The sequence below is a fragment of the Enhydra lutris genome, unplaced genomic scaffold (assembly GCF_002288905.1).
Source record: "Enhydra lutris kenyoni isolate GAN:26980312 unplaced genomic scaffold, ASM228890v2 scaffoldscaffold54, whole genome shotgun sequence".
In the NCBI taxonomy this organism is placed as follows: Eukaryota; Metazoa; Chordata; class Mammalia; order Carnivora; family Mustelidae; genus Enhydra; species Enhydra lutris.
In genome coordinates this window covers 5,574,242-5,594,497 of record NW_019154138.1, presented here as the reverse complement: position 1 = coordinate 5,594,497, position 20,256 = coordinate 5,574,242, and the positions used below count along the sequence as shown (strand labels likewise).

The 20,256-nt window shown below is 47.9% G+C and overlaps 1 protein-coding gene across 2 annotated transcripts in view; it reads left to right on the top strand.

The window, feature by feature from the left end:
* The first annotated feature begins 3,484 nt into the window (after window positions 1-3,484).
* The window catches only part of LOC111157354 (TOX high mobility group box family member 3), a 106,503-nt gene continuing 89,731 nt past the window's right edge, over window positions 3,485-20,256 (top strand). Inside the window, exon 1 of one of the 2 annotated variants that reach the window (XM_022518695.1) lies at window positions 3,485-3,836. In XM_022518695.1, the coding sequence (XP_022374403.1) occupies window positions 3,750-3,836 (87 nt within the window). In that variant the 5' untranslated portion in view covers window positions 3,485-3,749. The remainder of the gene's footprint in view (window positions 3,837-20,256) is intronic. The other variant, XM_022518694.1, reaches the window with a different exon arrangement.

Here is a 20,256-nt window from a genome sequence, read left to right as displayed (position 1 = left end):
TACAGGCGTCATTCTCAAGTGTTCCATGGATGGGCTTCCAAATCCACTCGAATCCTTAAAATTGGGTGGTATTCTGAATGCGACGGGCAGTGTCAGACCAACTCTAAATGAAACAACGTATGATTCTAGTTGTGTTGTATACAAGAGATCTAAAACAGCAGCGTGCATAAGACCACCCCCACCCCTGCCCCGCCCCTTCAGGAAGGTTGTTCTTATCCACATCAGAGGTCTTGGGGTCGCTCTTCTCCAATCTTCCCTTGACCAGGTTCCCTGGGAATGCTTGTCTACAGTTAAAACCTCTGTTTGCCCTCCCCGTCCCTCCCTTTCTCCACCTCTCCCTTCTTGCCTTTCTTCCTTTTTGCTGTCCTCACTTAAATGGATATTCATTCATTGCAAACCCCCCTGAGTACCAAGCATGGTCCAAGGTTCTTGGGATACGGCTGCCATCCAGCATGTTCCGCGCCCCCTCCTCCCCCACCCTGAGCTTTCTTTTACGAATATCATGGAAGTACAGAGCCTGGCATCCCTCCTACTACTTGTGAATGTGTTTCTCAGATTGCTTCTCTCAATAGCACTGGTGGCTTGAGTCAGGCCAGGATCTCCCGGTGAGCGGATGGGATGGGGCATGCATCCATGTGTGCATGGGGATATATGTGTGTCAAGGAGTGTGACAGGTCCAAATCATAGTGTCCCCAGAGGATTTCCACGCATGTCATCTGGGGACCCTCTTTCTCATTCACAAGTGCCTAAAACAGCACGGGGTAGGCAAGCGAGTAGCTGCTGAGGGCACGGAGACTGTAGGCAAGACTGTGAGGTCAGCAGCTGTCCCGAAGGGACGTGTTTCTGCTCCAGGGATTTTTTCCGTTCCAAATGCCTGAACACACGTATCTCAGACCCTTCACTTTCTTTTTCTCCGCCCTACCTACCCCTTTTAGTCAAGATCTACACTCGAAAATCACCTACCTTACCTCCTAAATCATCATCATAATAAAATAGTGACTGATGAATATTGTTCCCTTCCCCAAGGCATTTGCATCATAAGGGGGAGGGGGCGGGTTTTAAGGGGAAGGCTTTTTCAAAATGAGGGCCAAGAGGTGGTATTGGATGTGACCCGGCATTCCTAACTCCCCGGAGCCTCCTGGGAGAAGGTTCTCGCTTCAGTTTCCAGCGTCTACAGCTCAGGGCTGTGGCAACACGTCAGCCCACATGCAATTCCCAGGCTCGCAGCTAGTGGGGTTTCCACTGTGAGTATTTGTATTCCGGATCCCCGAGGTCTGATTACAACTACAGGTTTAGTCTCTCCGTAACTCTGATTATACTTTCCCTCATCCCGTGGAATCAAGCTCAGATTACACCAGAGTGAGCACAAGGTGGGCAAGGGAAGTGTGAAATGAAAAACTTCTTCTTCCCAGCCTTTGGGGCTCCGGTTAACAACTATCTGCAAGAAAAAAAAAATAATTTCTTTTTTGGTACCTCAGATCAGCAGGCTGCTTCTCTCCTGCGGCCAGATGCTGCCCTATACGCCATTGTTAAATACTAATAGTGAAACTTAAAAGATGTTCTCGTGCGAGGCAACAGGTGGCCACTGCACCCTCCCGCTCTGATTGGTGGAAAGGCCACAGGCGCCCAGTGGCCCAGAGAAAGGGCCTCCGCGTCTGCAGTTTCAAGAACCTGCTCAATGGGGTGTTGTCCTGATAATATCTCAGCTCACTGCCAATTTGTGCAACCCGCTGGGCCATTAGGGAGCGCCGCTGGGTTGTCAACCTTAAATGGAGACCGGGGAGAGAGGACCTAAGCTTTTTTTTTGGGGGGGGTGCTGGAGTCAACCCAGGGACAATGTAAGCAGTTGTTCCTTCCCTGAATACACACCGCTCTCTCGGGCGGTGTCCAAACACACGTTTCGGCTAAGAGAAGAGCAAATACACAAACTTTCACCTAATTGACGTTTATTTTTCCTGCTTGGTTCCAGAAAGATAATACTGGGGGAAGGTACACACACCGGTGTCACCAAGCTGGAGAGCCTACTTTGGAGAACAGAAGAACAGAAGAAAAGCAACCTATCTGAAGCTCGTCTGAAAAAGTTCAGGCCCCGGGGCCAGCCAAGTGTGTTCAGGCGAGGGAAGTGTTGGAGAGTGTCCGCTAAAATATTTGAAATTTCTCCCTTCTGGTTAAAGCAGCTTCTAGATAACCAAATTGGTGAAGGGGGGGGGGGCAAAAATCCCACCGCCTTTCCTTAACGTTCTCATCTAAGCAATAAAGTCACTTCCCTTCGCCAAGGCTGAGGGTCAAACTCTCAAATTAACCCAAAGCAATAAAGCAAAGGGGGGGGGGCGTGGAGGGAAGAGGGGAAGGAGGGGGGGAGAGACAGAGACAGAGACAGAGAGAGAGATGTAGCTTAAAGAAAGAGAGATAAAGAGGAGGTGGGTGAGTGCTGTTTGAGGAAGTTAATCACCCAGAACCTTTTAGGAAAATGGGGACATTTTCTCTCTGAGAGCAGTGAATGATCCGCCTAGATCCAGTTACTCAAATGCCTTTCGAATACAAACAAGAGCAAAGGAAATACGGAGAGAACCGACACAAAGCTTAACTCGGGAAGCTTCAAGTCTGCCTACCTGTGAAAGGTCAGGCCCCAACACCCCTTCTGGAAAATACCACAGGTGTACATGGGGTCCCGGCTCCCGGGTCCCGGGAGGCCCTCATGCCGGTTAGCTGCTCGGTTAGGTGCCTCCGAGCAGGGGCCATTCCTGCGTGAAGGCGGAGTAGGGTAGACGGACCGGGGGACCGGCACCACGAGGGACGAAGGGGGCGAGGGGAGGAAACCGATGGAAAGAGGGGTGGCAAGAGAGCGGACGGCGTGTGGACGCCGGTGGCCTGGGCTGGGGGCCGAGCGAAGCGGGGCTCGGAAAGGGGGGTGGGAGGGCCACACCGGGCACCGGGCTGGCGGCCGGCCCGCCGAAGCGGCCGAGGAACGGAAAGGAGAGAGGAGCGCTCCGAGGCATCGGGGACAAAGAGGACCGGAGAGGGAAGGGGGGCGAGGTGGGGAGAAGAGGGGCCCCGAGGAGGGGGAGGCCGCGGCGCGCGCGAAGGGCACAGCCAGGGCTGCGCGAGGCGCGGGGTGAGCCGCGAGGGGCCGCGAGGGGCAGGGGCCGCAGCGGGGCGGGGTCGGCGCGCCCGGGGGCGGTCCGGGCGGAGGAGCGCACCGGCGGGGCGGGCGGCGCGCCAGCTGCCCGCGGTGGGAGGGGCGGAGCGGCGGCGGCGCGGGGAGGGGACCGGCGGCGGAGGCAGGGGGGGGAGAAGGAGGGGAGGGGCCGGGCCCCTTGTCTCCGCGGCTCCTCTCCTCAGTCCGCCCGGGGAGGAGGAGGAGGAGCGGGGCCAGCCGCCGCCGTCCCAGCCTCGCCCCGCGCACCTGAACTCGCCGCGCCGCCCGGGCCCCCGCGCCGCGCCCCGCGCCCCGGGCGCCCGGCCCGCGCGCAGCGCTGCCTCGGTGCCCCGGCGGGGCGCGTCCTCCGGGCCGCCTCCCGCTCTCCCGCGGCTCGCGTGGCCGCGCCTTTGTGTGCGGCGGCCGCGGCTCCCGGGCTCTTCGGGCTCCGGTCGCAGCGCTCCTCCGGCCCCGAGCCCCGCGCGCCGCCCCCGGGCAACCCCGGCCGGGCGCCCCCGACGGTGGATCTAGCGGCTTCGAGGAAGCGGGCACCGGACCCGGCGAGCCCTAGCCCCGGCCCCCGGCCCCCGGCCCCGGGCCCGGCTCCGGCATGGATGTGAGGTTCTACCCCGCGGCGGCCGGGGACCCCGCCGGCCTGGACTTCGCGCAGTGTCTGGGCTACTACGGCTACAGCAAGGTGACCAGGCCGGGGCCGGGGGGCGGCGGGGCGGGGGCCACCTCCCCATCCCGGGCGCACCCCGCGCTCCAGCTCCCCGCCCGCTGCACTTTTCTCTCCCCTCTCCACGCCTTTCCTTTTTGCGCCTTCGTCTCTGTCCAACTCTCTCACTCTACTCTTTCTGCCCCCTTCCCACAACCCCCTTTTTGTCCCTCTGCCGGCGCTACACTCTCTCTCCCCCCACTACTCCCCCCTCCAACCCCGCCGACTCTCCTTTGCTGCCCCAAAGAAGCGAAGAGCAGCCCGAGGACTGAAAGAGGGGACACGCTTGTGATTCTTTGTTGTTGTTATTAGTAAACATGGTCGCAGCGCCCCTGAGTTGGGGGGGCACCTCACGAGTCCCGATCTCGTGGTCCGACGACCTCGCCACACCCCCACACCCCCAACCCCTCTTACCTTCCCCGCGCACTCGAGAGCTGGACCCGGGGCCGCTCGGGGGGAGGAAAGGAACAAACTTTTGAGCGTGCCCTGGATTGGGCGGGGGCGGTGGGGGCGCGAAGTGTTGGGACCCCCGCAGGTGGCTTTTGCTGCCCTCTCGCTGGGGCGCCTTGGACCCCGGAACGGAGGTGCCAGCCCCTCCCTCGTTAGCTCCAAGCTGCTTCTCATCTTTCATTTTTTTGGGGAAGGGGTAAGTTTTGCATTTCGGGGAGATCAGGCTTGGAGACCTCCCCACCACGCCCTGGGTCAACCCACCTCTTCTCCCCCCACTCCCCCGCGGCAACTTCGAGCACCGAGCTTTTCAGGTGGGCGAAGGTGGGTCTCGGAAAGGCAGCTGGCGCAGCTCGGACCCGCGAGGCGGGGCTGGAGTCGCAACCATTGGGCCAGGGCGGCGCGGACTCCCCTTCTGGGTCCTTCCTGCAGCCCCCAGGGCCAAGCTTTGGAGGAAACATTCACCCCAAGGGCGATGTTCAGAGAAAGAGCTGTGCTCTGGATGGCCTGTGCCTTTTGAATGTGGTTTTTCTTTCTCCTTCCCCCTGCTCCTCCCTCCCCTCCCCCGCCTTTTCTTTCAAATCGTAGTTTGTTTATGATTGCTTGGATAACAGAGGAGGAAATAAGGAGCCGCTGAAAGAAAGGTGCTATACAAAACTAATGAATAAATAACAGGAAGAGGAGGGATTGTATCTAGAGTGAGGAACAGTTTGCTGTGCCCCGTGGCTGATGGAGGCTCGTGTTCCTTTCTATTTGTTTATACTCCGATCCCAACTCCAGTGCTGAAGTTTGTAAAAGACCTTTAGGGTCTCTCTGCCTAACCCCTGTGTCCCCGTCGCCCAGCCCCGCGCCTGGCACCGCGGGCCTCCCCACCAGTAAAGAACCAAGGGACATTATTCAGTGTGTTTTAACCCTTTGGTGGTGCTGGCGGTGGAGGGCCGGGGTTGGGGGGGGGGGGCGTTCATGCTCTCAAAATTCCAAGAGTGGTACGTGAAGCTTAGAAAGGGAAGCAAGAAAAGGCCTCTGTCAGTAGCCAGGGTTAAGGGTTTTAGTTTCTGTCCTCTGATTTTGGATTTACTCAGGTTATTAAATGCTTTAAAAAGTCCCCCTTGTATGCTCAGTTAGTGACTTAGGCAGCCTAATTAAGTATGTCGTGTTTCTGAGAACCCACCTAATTGTTCCAGCGGGGTATTATTTATCTGCTTACAACTTAGCCTGTGTATGCAAGCCTGGGAGAACTGGGCATGCTCTTATTTTTGGAAGCCATTACCTTGCTTAATGTAACTACTTCTTTCTCTGATTTAAGATCAGCAACACTCGAATGACACCAAAATAGAAACCTTTTGTACTAATCCAGTCACTGCAGTGCATGGCAAATCTCTGTTCACTGCGATCCCAAGGGTACTTCAAGGGACCAGAGGAAATTGTGGGTGTTTTGTGTGTATGTCTCTTTTTAATTTTTTTTGAGCAAAGCTATTTTGAGCCCATTTAAACTCAGAACATTTACTTCAGGAGGGTATAGAAAGCTCAAAACCCACCCGTTATTTATCAAGATGGTTGTTCAACTTCGTGAGTGAGAATGCAAGTTGGTTTGCTGTCATATTTTCTTTACACAGCTTTTTGCCTGGAACAACCTGGTTTCTTAGTAATTCAGCGATCTGGTGGTCGCAAGTGCTGTGTGTATCTGATTTATGAAAGTTAGACACAGTGCTTACTTAATATTGGTGGAAATCAAATTGTACTTCTTTTAAGGGATGTCCGCATTTAATTCCTTGCAGATAAAAATCCAGTAATCTTGCATTTGAGCCCCAATACTTTATCTTCGTAGTCTTAATTTCAGCAGAGAAAAAACCCAATTTTATTCACAGTGATTTTTCTTTATAGGGAGAATGTAGTAGAAGAGGAAGTATTAACTTTGTGGGTATAAAACAGCAAGTGATAATTAAGGGTTTATAGCATTTTGTTTCACAGCTAACTTGTGTGTCTGAGGTGGTACTATTCAGTACAGATTTATACTGAAAATGTAAAAACTAGCATACAAAGACATGCATTTATTTTAATTTGGAAATACCTGTAATTATTAATCTCTTAAGACTTAACTCTTGGTGAGGCATATTATCACTCCGGAGGCGAAATGATGGGTTTCAAACAAAGTATGTTTCTGCCCTTTCTTGTTTTTAACGACCATCTGGGAAACTTTAGAAGAAATACAGAACCCTCTGCTCCAGGCTTAACAAGTGAAAAGTTAGCACTTATCTTTAAATTTATTTACAAACCGTGAATAATAGGGTTTCATTCATTTCTCTCTTTAACAAATGACCAGAGTCTTCGTATAAATTATATGTTGTGTGTATTATCTTTACGTTCTGTGAGTATATGGATCCTTTTAAAATGTCAGCGCTCGGAAAGTGTACTGTCTATGGAGAATGGATGAAAGAGTTTTGAGGGTTCAAAAGTCATTGCAAGTAGGAGAATAACTTCAAATAAAATATAGCCAGGATCATTAAAATCAGTTAATAATTCATGAACCAGCCGCTGATGTATAAACTTACAGTCATCTCTGCTTTCTAAGGGCTAATTTCCATTTTAATTTCAAGTGGAAGATCTACTGTTTGAACATTCCTTTTTCTGATGTGGCTAACAAATTAAACTAACACCTATATTTTTTAAAAAGGCTGTGGGGGGGGGGGGGGGGGGGCTAGGCTTATGTTGCCCAAGTGCATTAGGGATCCGCTGTCTATATATCTGGAATTTTTCTTTCCCCAGGGAAGGGGAAAGGACCCAGTCCTTTCACCAATAAGATAATATGCATCAGATCAGTTAGCATGTAGTTGTCAGAAGCCTGCCACCCCCAAATAAACTATTGTATTGAAGGTGGGTGTGAGCCAAGTGAAATGACACAGTAGGTTAATAATGAACTTGGACCAGACTCTGGTTACTAGCTTTTTCTGTGTATTCTTAGGTTTTGTTTTGTTTTGTTTGATTATTTTTATCCCCTGCCCCCCTCCAAAATCTGGCTCTTGACTTCTTACCCTGTGCAGAATGGCCTTTGGTTGGTTTTAATTTATCAGTCCCAAATCTTGCTTTCTAATTACTATATGTGTGATTGATCACTCTGCTTAATTAAGGTGTTCTGATGTGAGTGCTTTTACCCCACCTCCTTGGGCTGGCCTCTACCTTGGCCAGCTTGGAGAGTAAGAAGACCTGAAGGGTCGTTTGTCATTTGTCTATCTTATTGGAGACCGTGGTTCAAATTGAGGCCACACTGAGAGGGGGATTTGATTGAAACTTTTTTTAAGTTGATACCTTGCACTGGTGTGAGAACCAGTGATTTTGTTTCTAGGGCCTGGTGTATGGGGGTGTTGAATTTTGAGAGAAGATTGAGAGATTTCCATGTGAGGTCTTCAAATAAGATAGCTATTGAAGCCATGTTGTGAAAGAGATAGAAGGTTTTTCTAAGGACCATAGACAAGGGGTCATAAACTCAAAATGCCTCTAGGGACAGCCAGTTAACCCACATGAAGATAGGGTTTGTGGTCAGATGGAGAACATGCCCCGTGTAAAGGGGTAGCCTTGCTCAGCATCCCTAGATTGTTGCCATGCCGACGTTTGGGCCCAGGATCTGTATTTTGCAGTTATTTTTCCAAGAGAATGATAATCTGAGTTTTTATGTGAAATAGCCTGAATGCTAAATGTTGGTAGCAAATTAACCCATTATTGAAATCCTTATGTAAGACCCTTAAAACATGCTTGTGTACTGCTTCTTTGCAGGGTTTTGTCTTTGATAAACTCAGATACAACTGAGGTTTGAAAATCATTTTTTAGTAAGTCGTTTATGGTTTATGTTCAGCTGTATGGACAGTTCTACTGGCATCTACCTGCGTGGACAGTTCGGTGGAATGGGTGCAGGTAGTAGGATCTGACCACTTTCAGCATAGTTCTGATTGGATAGTATAAATTCTGTCATTCATTAATTTTAGGTCTCGAGTCTGTGGAATAGTTCTAGATCAGGGGTTGGCAAACTGTGGCCCATGGGTCACATCTGGCCCACCATCTGTTCCTGCTTGGTTTGTGAGTTAAGAATGGTCTTTCTGTTTTTAAATGGCAGAAAATCAAAAGAAAGATGACTTCATCAGTGTGAAAATTACATGACATTCACATTTGTGTCCATAAATAAAGTTTTATTAGAACGCGGCCCCCTCATTTGTTTATATATCATCTGTGGCTGCCCGCATGCTGCCGTGTCAGAGTCGGGTCGCTGTGAGAGAGACGGTATGGCTTGCGAAGCCTGAAATATTAAGTATTTATCCCTTTACAGAAACAGTTCGCTGACCTCTGTTCTAGATCACTAGAGCGCTTGATAGCACCAGGGTCTTCCTTTGTTCCAAGACTTGGCAGTAGAAAGAAAATCTAGTTAATGAGGTGGTGTAACTGGGTAGATGAACTATGTCAGAGACGGTGTTCCAGAATGTTCCTAAAACGGTGGGGATTTAACCTTGGCTATACTCGAGCTATGGTGAGTGGGGTGAAGCTCGTGAAAGATACTCAGCCTCACAGCCTTACCCTAGTGCAGTTTAGTTCGAGCCTCTGGGGCAGGGAACCAGGCAGCCATGTTTCTGAAGCTCCCTAGGTGATTCCAACGTGCTGCCATGGTTGAAAACTTTGTTTCAGGCTGGGGATCCTCCTTTGGAGTAAGCAACCTTAAGGGGCAGTAGAACGGAGTCAAGAAGTTGGGGATTGCTTTGAAGTAGACAAGACTTAGGACGGAGTGATTATTGGTTCCATGTTGACGTTCAGGGCCCTTTCCAGACCTCAGCAGGTCCTAAGCCCTGTTGGTCTGGCTCCCCTCCACATCAGATCAGACGTTAATATGCTGTGTCCACGTCCTGAATTTACAGTGCTGACATATTACTAGACCCTATCTGAGCTGATGCTGCTTGGTTGACTTATATTCACATGTTGTAGGCATCTGTTAGTTTAAACTCTGTCACATGTGTGTGGAAGGGGTGTGGCCAATTAATTTTTTCCTCACGTCATAAGCATTTTTGTAAGCCCTTGAGAAGCCTGTGTTTCTAGATGTCATCTTCACTGACTGATGGATAAAATAGTCCTTTTGACACTAACTAAAGGTCCATGAACTTACCATTTCACCACCCCCAACAGGGGAGTGTTGATGAAGACCCTGTGCCCAGGAAAGGCTGATACACAGTAAGCCACAGAGAAATAATCATAGTCGTTTTAGAGCAAGTCGATGAATGTAGATGGCCACAACATTCAAAGTACGTGTACATATTTTAAGAACTTGATGTTTTGGGTCATAGACAGGGGGATGCTGAGTCCACCTGAGGACTTGTTTTATCTAATTTGGACCAGTAGTTTAAAAAGTTCGGTTAGTTGTCTATGTCTAAAAATCTTGCATATAAATCTGGACTTGAGGTCTGTCTGTCTTTCCTTCCTTCCTTTCTGTTTTCTTGACTTGTCTCTTCCTTCCTTCCATTCCTTCCTTCCTTCCTTGACATAATCATAAATTTGGCAGTCCTGTATTTGTTCCCTTGCATGGCAATGTTTTCCTCTCCACTCTGACTTTCTCATACTTAGCCCTTAGTGTCCCTCACCAGCACCCGGAGGCTTTGAGTTTGAAAACTTTAAGAAGAGATGAAGTTAAATAAGCAAAAAATGTCATGCTCAAACCTAGTGAAGTGGGGTTACCACCACTGGAAAATACAGACCCCAGTGTTCCTTAGGGTATGTAGGGTAATAGGTGAATGGGGAAAAAGTAATTTGTGATCATATTACAGGAGAGTGTTTCTCAAACTTCAGCATACACAAGAATTACCCCGAGAGCTTTTTCAAGCACAGACTGTTGGACCTCACCCCCAGAGGTTCTGAATCCTGGGGTCTAAGCTGGGACTCCCACTTGATGCTGCTGTTGTGCTTTGAGTACAACACATAGCACAGAGGGCCTTCCAGTGGTAAGGCAAAGAGTTTGTTCCTTGTAAGAGTTTGTGAGAATGCTTTGGGCTGTAGGTAACAGGCAGCCAACAGACAGCGGTCTGTAGGTAACAGACACCCAACAGACAGCGGTGTAAAGCGTAAGGACATTTGTTTACCTACAGAGAAATTGTTAGGGTATCAGTCTCAGGCTATTTTGGATGAAAGCAACCATGTCTTCAAGGACCCTCTTTTCTTCTTATTCTGCCATTCTTGAAGTTTCAGCCATCTCCTCATGGTCACAGGTTGGCTGCTGTAGCTCCAGACATCACATCCTCACATGATAGCATGCAAAACAGGAAGCAAGATAGCAATGGGGGTGGAAGTGATGGCAAAAGTTCTTCTATGTATCTCTTAATAAGAAGGACTAGCTTTCCTGGAAACAGTTCCATTGGATTTTTAAATTTATTGATCAGAAATGGATCAGCTGACCTCGGATGGGCATAGGCCAGCCATTGACAAAGAAGGAGCTTGCTGTGATCAACTTAGACCAATCCCCTGTCATCCCCTGGGGGCCAATGAACATCAATGATCTTAATGCTGCTCTGTGAGCGAGGAAGAAGGCCTTTGGAAAGACAACCAGCTCTATCACTGAGCACATTTGAAGACTTTGGCGTGGACCAGCATCGTGGTTGGAGTTGTACATTGTGAGAATGGATCTGACCTTTTGACTATATTAGTGTAGAGCCTGATAAGAGGTAGGGGGAGCAAGAGAGGATGCCATCATCCGATGGAGATAAGGTGTGAGAAGATTTGAACTAAGGTGATGTGACTATGGATGGGAGGGAGAGGAGGGCACCGAACAGAGCATCTCTGTAACTTAGAAGGGAGACCGAGGCGGCACGGGTGACTCAGGGTGTTTGAAATAAGGCTCTTAACAAATGGTAGGGTCTGGAGCCGAAGCAGAGATGTCACAGAAGAAGCTGGTTTTGAAGGAAAGCAAAAGCTGATATTGGCTATTTTGGTGCTATGTTCCCACAGAGACATCATGTAGACACGTGCATGAATGCATTGGAGAGCCCTCAGGGCTGAGGCGGACCCAAGTGGGAGTCCTGTAGGCAGTAGAGTGATGGAAATGCAAGTGACTGCCTCCCCCCAAAGTTTGCACACTCACCTCCCCAGTTGGCAAGGCAGTGTTTCACGAAGTGATGTGTGGGACTCAGAAAACTTGGAAGTCCTGCTGTACCATTGCAACAATGGTATAAAAAAGGAGTACGTATGTGTGTGTGTGTGTGTGATGGCGCAGCCTTTTTATCTCAATAGTTGTTTGGGAAGAAACAATTTTAAATTGTTGTTATTAAGGGGGAATGATGTAAAATTTATAATAATGTAATTGAAAACCTTCTCAGCCATTTAGGAATTAAAACGTTTCATGTCTTTTCTTTATTTAAGTGGTGCAATTTCTAGTTGGATTTTATGACATGAGTGAAGTCATGAGTACCTTGGAGAATCTGTTTTGAGTGTGCTTAATGAGGAGGGATGGGATTTTCGCTAAGGATGCTTATAAATAAAAGGTATTTGGAAAGTGGATTGAGCTCTTTAAAAACAAAAACAAAAACGAAACTCCCCAAACCCTGTTTAAAATAAAGTAGAGGCTTTTATTCAAGGTCTGTATGAGCCTCTGATAGGTTTGTCTTCTCCCTTTGTAGTAGATTATTTTGTTTTCTTTGTTTCCTGGGTTTGTATCCTTAATCCCTTCCTCAGGGAGGCCATGTTCTCTTAAATATGTTCTGTGCTTGTGCGCAGAACATCTGACCTTGGGCAATGGCCCTTCTCTTATGACCAACATTCTGTCTTTAATCTTAACTTGATTGTACTTCACTTATAAAAGAATAATTTGAATGTCTTGACAATCCATAAGTTAAACAAACTGGCCAATACCGAGAAGTATTTGGATTTTGCTCTAAACGCCTATGTGAAGGGTATGGATTCCTTCTTTTAGAGGAGATACATTTTAAGCTAGGCGTTCCTATTTTAAATGGTGCAAGTTGAATGTGGTCATTTCTGCATTGACTGAATCGTTCATGTAGAAGAGCTCTATCAAACATGGTGAGGGAGGTGAGTTTTTTTAATACTCCAAATTGATGTGATTTCAGCGATGGTACCATATTGTGAAAATTTGTAGTAATTTTTCCCTCCGATTTGTAATGAGCAAGGGGTTTGATGTACTCTAAAATAATAAAAGTTTTTGCACTTTCTCTTAAAATCTTCTTGGTATAGGAGGTAGAAGTCCCAAATGCTGACTGACTACCAAGCTTTTATGAAATACGTATGATTGGTTGGAAGTTGATTTTCTGGAAAAAAGAGGAGTTAAGCTTTATAAGAAACATTGGATACTCCAGCATACTCAGTAGATCTTTTTTTTTTTATTTTTAAGATTTTGTTTATTTATTTGACAAAAGAGAAAGGGAGAGTAAGTACAAGCAGGGCAATTGGGAGAGGGAGAACTGGGCTGAGCAGAGAGCCCGATGTGGGGCTTGATCCCAGGCCCCTGGGATCATGACCTGAGCCAAAATCAGACGCTTAACTGACTGAGCCACCCAGGCACCCCTCAGTAGATCTGTCTTCTTCCTCCTTTATGCCTGTGTGTCTTTAATGAGAACCTCAACCCTTATTATTTGGCTTTTATATAAATTCTGATAAAAGTGTTAAATGGAGAGGTAGTTAAAACTGTTGGATTTGTGAAAATTCTTTCAACTGCAAATGGGAAAAATTCCTTAAACTTTTAATTAGATAGGAAAGGGGTAGTGAGCTTTCTCTTAGGCATGACTGAACCCAGAGTTTCCAGGGATGTTATCAACACTTCCTTCTTGGCTTCCCTGTCAGGCCCCACTCAGGTGGGGGGAGGGTTCCAGCAGTAACTCCAAGGCACGTCCCCACGTCCCCATAGGTGTGTGCATGTGAGCATTCATGAAGTGTGTGTGTGTGTGTGTGTGTGTGTTAGAGAAACAGAGAAAGAAAGTATATGTGAGCCTAAGGGAGATACTGTAGTAGGTAAAAGAACTCCAGGAATGGATGGGACAAGAGAAGTGTTTTTTTGGGGGGGCGGGGGTCGGGGGGTGTGGTTTGGTACAGGAGCTCACAGAGGCTGAGGGTTTGGAAAGGACAAGTTGGAAAAGGGGTGTTAGAGAAGAGAAGGCTGGAGAGGGAATTCCAGGCAGGCCTTCTGTGTAAGCATGACACCCTAGTAAAGTTCCCATTGGGCCTGTGTAAGATGGTCCCGTGGGACAGTGTTTGGAGATAAGTTTGCATCTGTGTAGACGTTTCCTTTGGTGGTTGATGTGGGTGTGGTGATGCCGGCATGTCTGGTGACAGAGCTGAGGTTTCACCAGATACTGGTGAAGGATGTGTGCCTGTATGTGTGTGGGGGTGCATCTGCTTGGCATGTGTGTGTGTTTCCATATGTGTATATGTGCCAGTTTTGTGGGGTGCGTGTACATAGAGGATGATCATTTGAATGGTGGGGGGAGGAAAGGAGAGGCTGTTTCAACTGTACCCGAGAATGTTTGAAGGAGAGAGTACAGACACACGAAGAGAGAGAGTGAGGAACTGATGGACAGATGGTCAGTTGGTGTTGGAATGAAGGCTGTAGATAGAGGGCTATTTGCCTTGAAAGTTGGCTACCCCTTCCTCTGAGATAATTGGGCAGAAAGGGAAGATGGTTGAAGATTCAGATGTGTGTTTTAGTGGACAAGAGGTGGGGGGAGGGAGAGAGACAGAGACAGAGTGAGAAGGAGGGAGGGAAGTGGGGAGGAAGAAGAGAACGTGAGGAGGAATGGGTGGGGGAGATGACTGACAAACTCAGGATCCATCCCCTGCGTGTTTCTACCTCGGTTCTGGCCCTTGGTCCCTCCACCTTGGCCTTGTGTGTCTTACCCTGCCAGTGTGGCCCTCGCCACTTAAAAACATCTGAATATCTAAAATCTCTCCCCACCACCCCCCACCAACCTCCAGTCACTGTCTCGTTACTTCATTCGTAGCGTGTATCTCTGTTTGAACTTTTTTGTTCATTCATTCATTCATTCATATATTCCCTGTTTACCTCTTTCCACTAGCATGCAAAGCTCTGTGAAGGTGGGGATATTTGCTGACCACTGTATGCCCAGCATCTAGAACAGTGCTTAGCATGGGAAGGAAGGCATGCTAAGGAGCGAACTGGAGATGAGTTAGAGTACTGTTGAGTAGACCTCGTGGAAGTTTAATCTTTCTTTCTTTTTTTTTTTAATATTTATTTTTTAAATTTTTTTCCAGTGTTCCAGAATTCATTGTTTATGCACCACACCCAGTGCTCCATGCAATACGTGCCCTCCTTAATACCCATCACCAGGCTCACTCACCCCCCACCCCCCTCCCCTCCAAAACCCTCAGTTATAAGCACATGCTGGACCTACTATGTACCAGATACTTGGAGACAGTGGGAGACGATGGTGAGGGGTCACCTGCCCTGTGAGGAACTGGCCTGGGGTTGAAAGGATGATCCCTCTTGGACGGTTTTAAGATTAAATTTTATTTTAAATTTCCCCTTTCATTGTATCGTGTGCTGCTGGCAGGGGACAGAGCGATGGGTGGTGAGGACGAGGGCCTGCGTCTTGCTTGGGCAGGAATGAGAGAAGAACAGGGCTTGCAAGAAGGGCAGTTTGAAATGACTGTTCTCAGTCCTAAGGATCCAGGCTGGCTGAGGAAGGTCAAATGGTCAAGGACAGGAAGACTTTGCTAAAAGGCAAAGACGAGTGTGTTAGTTAAGGTGGGCCAGTGGAAAAAACATAACTTGAGTAGCAATCGCATAAATGAGGTGGACCTTCATCTCTCTTTTCTCTGATGAACTCAAGGGGTAAGCAGTCCAGAGCTGTTGGGGCTTCGTAGACACCTGGGAGCCAAGCCACCTCTGACTTCCATGTGACCCTTTACCCTGCAGGGTAGAGCTCCATCAACATCCCTGTCTAACCAGAAGAAAGATAGTCAAGGGAAAAGGGAGGTTTCCAGGGGCCGCCTCGTGATACGTGCTTACTTTCATTGGTGGGCACTGAGATGCATGGCCGTACTTCCGCCTTTAAGGTATCCAGGAAATGTGGTCCATGCTGTGGCTGGCCTTGTGCCCCGCTACATACTCCACTGCTGTGGAAGAAGGGGTGAGTGGACAGGCAGGGACAAAATGCATCTTTCAGCAGGTGCATGGGAGTGAGTGAATGATGGGGGAGGTCCAAGGAAGATTTCTTGGGTATCTTCATGTTTGAGGTTTTTGGGTACCAAGTATAGCACTATATTTTGGTAAACCTTATTCAATATTTTAGTTTTCATTTGCTCTTTGGAGGGGTCCCCTTTTAGCGATGCATTGTGACGAGAGAGCTTTTCAGTCCTTTGTTCATTCGGGGGTTTTATTTGGGGCATGCTTAAAATACTCAATGATTTATCTTCTTCTTGCAGGAACTGCAAATCCTATGTCCTGATTTTAATTGATTACCTTTATTTCCGGCCCACATTTCTCTTCTTTTTAAAAAATACCTCTTGAATTTTTGTACTGCCATTTCAGCAATCCTGACCATTGGTAACAAAATTTTGAGTACAGGTCAATCTTTAGGCAGCGTTTTTTAAACTAGACTTTTTTTTTTTTTTAATTTTTTTTTTACTTGATGCTTTTCTTTTTCAGTCAAACCCAGCTACCTCTGACTCCCCTGCATCTTCTTCCCTAGAAACCTGTGGTTCTTTATGCTCTTGTATACTCTTTCTTCCTCTGTCCCTCCACTGGCCGATTTTGTTAACCCTTGACCGTTGTGCAGCCTTGGTGACAAAGACATGTCACCGTCCTCAGCCCCTACCAACCCCCTCAATCCCCTCCCCTTTTGCTATGTATGTTCTATCAGCCTCCAGGAGGTGGCCTCTCTCAACCTGAGGGTGACTGAACTCGGGTGCCCATTTTCCTGACTAACGATGAGCACTTGGGCCTTTGCTGTGTCAAACTTCCGTTCATCTGTTGATTCTCTTGGCCATTCTCCACAACGGCTGGTCCAAGATTTCTGCTGGTATAGTCCACCCAGCCCTACTCTCCTTAGATAGGAGCTCTGGTCTTTGACATTATGGGGAACATTGATAGTTTGCTGTCCCTCCTTGTCATTTTTCCAGACCCAGGGGAGAGCAGTTCTACTATTTGGGATAAATCCTTCCAGCAGTGCTAATCCCTTCCTGAGTGTAGTGTACTCTTGGTTTCACAGACAGCTCCCGTCTTTCCTGTTTCATTCCTTTGTACTTTCCACCAGTGCTCAAGGGTCTTCAGACCTGCACAAGGATTTTCCAGTCTTCAGGTTGCTGAGCGTCGCTTCCCTTGCGATGACGTTGGCTCACTCCTCATTCCATCCACATTCTGTTTCGCTTCATGTTTTTGTGGAACTCTGGTTCTTCCCTTAGATAAATGTGAAATGAAGACCACCACAAATGGAAAACCCTATCACTTTCCTTACACAGAAGAAAATCCTGAAAATAAACACCATTATCCAAAGCTTACTGGAGACCTTGCTTGCCTAAGGCTTTGCCTCTGTTTGTGGAAAAGGGAGATTTGCAAGTGTGAGAAAGGTGTTGAAGACCCCTTAGCACCAAACTGAGACTTTGTCTTTGATTTTATCTTGGGGGGGGCGGGCGGGGACGCCAGTGGGGAGCTTGAAAGGGAATTCAAAACAGAATGACTTTCTCAAGATGTAATTAAAGGCTCTCTTGCTTTGTTGTCTCTGTACCTCCAGAGCAGTGCTGCTTCTACTCAGATGTGCAGATGTGCTTGCAAGTCAACTGGGCCTCTGGGTAAAATGCAGATCAGCAGGTCTGGGGTGATCCTGAGAACTGGCATTGCCCACAGGTTGCCAGGGGGCCCCTGCTGCTGCTGGCCGCTGGCCCCTCTTGGAACTGTAGAGTCCAAGAGAAAGGACCATGCACATTCAGAAGTCCTCCTGACTCCATGGGCCCCTGTTCCAACATGTCTCTGAACAGTTCCTCAAACCGGAAATCTTTACTTAGGCTTCCATGTCTTTCCCATGTGGCCCTCCCCAACACGCCGCAGGCCCTGTCTGTTCCATTATCAAAACTATCTTCCCGCTCTTCTGAAGCCAGGGCGCTCCACCTTGCCAGACCTGACTGCTTTCACTCATCCAAGCTTCTGGAGCGCCTCCTTAGGCCAGCCACTGCCCTGAGCCCTGGGGTTATGCTTTTCTGATGACTCCTTGACCTTCTGTCTTTCCGCCCTATCCATGTGTCTCCCCTAACCTCCCATGTCCCTGGTTTTCTCTACTGTTGTATATGTGGACACTTCTGATTGCTGTTGCTCTGTTACCTTGTCTGCTCTCCAGCCTCTTCCTAGGCCTTGGGGGACATCCTCCCAAAACTTTGCTTCTTCCTCTTTTGCCTCTGTATTCTTCTAACGTTGTCTGAGCATCTTGTTTTCTGTCTTTAGCTGTTCCCACTCTGGTACTGTTTGTATCAGTCATCTATTACTGTGTAACAAACCAAACTTTGAGGCTTTGGACGAACCATCAAACCTGCAAACCCATCTCCCTCATGATTCTGCCAGTCCGCCCTGTAGGCTGGGTTCCCCGCTGTGTCAGCGGTCGACTACAGGCTTGACTTTGCTTCTGGAGGTTGGCCAGCTCCAGCTGGGGCCTCCCTGTCAGTTCTCACTGCACAGAGTCCCACTTTTCCAGCACGCTGTACCCAAGAGCCCTCCTGGGGGCTGCGTTCTGAGGGGTACCCTGAAGCACTTGAGCCCAGGTGCAGACATGTCGCACCATTGCTTCTGCCATCTCTGCTGTCCCGAACAAGTCCCTAGGCCAACCCAGACTCAAGGGGAAAGGATATAAATTCCATATGCCCAGGAGAGGAGCATCAACAATCAAGTTGCAAAGGGGTGTAGACACAGGAAGGTGGGAAGGACTGTGTCCCCTTTTTGCGGCTGATCCCAAGGTCTCAGATCCCCACCCCTACCCTAACCTGTATGTGTCACCTCCTAGATGGCACGTGGCTCTCTATGGGAGGCCATCCCTTCATGGCGGGCTGGCAGTTCAAGTCCAACATAAACCTCATGGAACCCAAGTTCCTGTTCGGGTCTTGCCATTTTTCTCAACACTCTTGTGTTCCCAGGTACAAAAAGTGAATTTCGATTACGTGTCCCCTTTCACTCCCTTCGTGCTGTGAGTCTTTACGTGGGCTTTGTTTTTCCTTCTGATGATCTCTTTTTTTTTTTTTTTTTTTTAAAGATTTTATTTATTTATTTGACAGAGAGATCACAAGCAGGCAGAGAGGCAGGCAGAGAGAGAGGAGGAAGCAGGCTCCCCTAGAGAGCAGAGAGCCCGATGCGGGGCTCGATCCCAGGACTCTGAGATCATGACCTGAGCCGAAGGCAGCGGCTTAACCCACTGAGCCACCCAGGCGCCCCCTGATGATCTCTTTTGTGTCTGTTTCCACGGATCCTAGCTTGGGCTTCTGCCTAGAGTTGCAGGGTCCTCATTGACCCCCTGTACCCTGCATTTCTCCCATCTACAGCTGAATCTATGGCCCACTTCTGCTTTAATCCTTGGAAGGATACCAGTCTAAGCTGTCATTCTCCTTCTGAAAACACTTCAAATCACTTGTCCTTGTGCCGAGCAGTGTTTTCTCAGACCCGCCACCTTCATCTATGCCACATCTACCTACCATGGGTATTGCTATTTATTTGAATTTCTTTATATTGACCCATTTTAATTTATTTTTTATGTTTTTTTAAAAAGATTTATTTATGTGAGAGAGAGAGAGAGAGAGAACAGGGAGAGGGGTGGAGGGAGAGAATCTCAAGCAGACTCCAGACTGAGCATGGAGATTGTGACCTGAGTTGGGGACTTAACTGACTGAGCCACCCAGGTGCCCCTACACTGACTCATTTTATTTATTTATTTATTTATTTGACAGACAGAGATCACAAGTAGGCAGAGAGGCAGGCAGAGAGAGAGGGGGGAAGCAGGCTCCCTGCTGAGCAGAGAGCCCCATGTGGGGCTCGATCTCAGAACCCCAAGACCATGACCCGAGCTGAAGGCAGAGGCTTATTAACCCACCGAGCCGCCCAGGCCTCCCTACATTGACTCATTTTAAAATTAATACCACTATTGCCCAAGGCAACCTTGTATAGCTTTCAGTATATAAAAATTACCCATACAATAAATGCATCACTATGAACATTTTACAAACTTCATACACCAATTAAATTAGTCCAGTGTGCGTAATAGATCATGAGAGAACTGGCTGACAGGATAAATTGCTGTGTCTTCAGTTTGACATCGAAGACCCTCCATGTCTAATGCCAGAGTTACCACATTAAGGAAAACCAAACTTCCTTAGAAAAAAGCTGGTGAATTCTCTTAAATTTTAGAGTTCTGCTCAAGGTCCCTGTAGTGGTTATAGATCAGCACCACAAAGTAGGATTGCCTGTCTTAATATTTTTAGATATTACATAGATATATTAGTTGTTCTGAAAATATTAATTTGAAATAGCTCTTTTCCCTGTCCCCCAAATCCCAGTTGTTCATAATAAATAGCTTTCTGGGTGGCATAAAAGCCTTGCTCTGTCTTCCTTAATAATTTTTCAAATACCCACTTCAATTCTGGCTTTGGCTTAACAGGTTTCTAACTGCCAGTGGGCTAAAATCATATACTACGTGTTTCCATTTTTGTGGCTTGTCTCAATCTTAGATTCCTAGGCAACTCTGTAGTTAGGATACATACTGCTTTGATCATCTTCTTACGAAGAAGATCTTTTCTTCTTATGAAGAGCTTCTCTTCCTAGTTTGGCACTTTGAATTTACTGCCATTCAAACAGGGGCAAGATGGTGGGTTGCAGTTTCCATTCTCCTTCCTCCGCATTTTTCGAGGCTGCATGCTTATTAGGGAGAAACTTGTGGAAGTTCAAGGGAGAAACCAAGTGAAGAAACCCAAATCAAGTTAAGGGAATTCT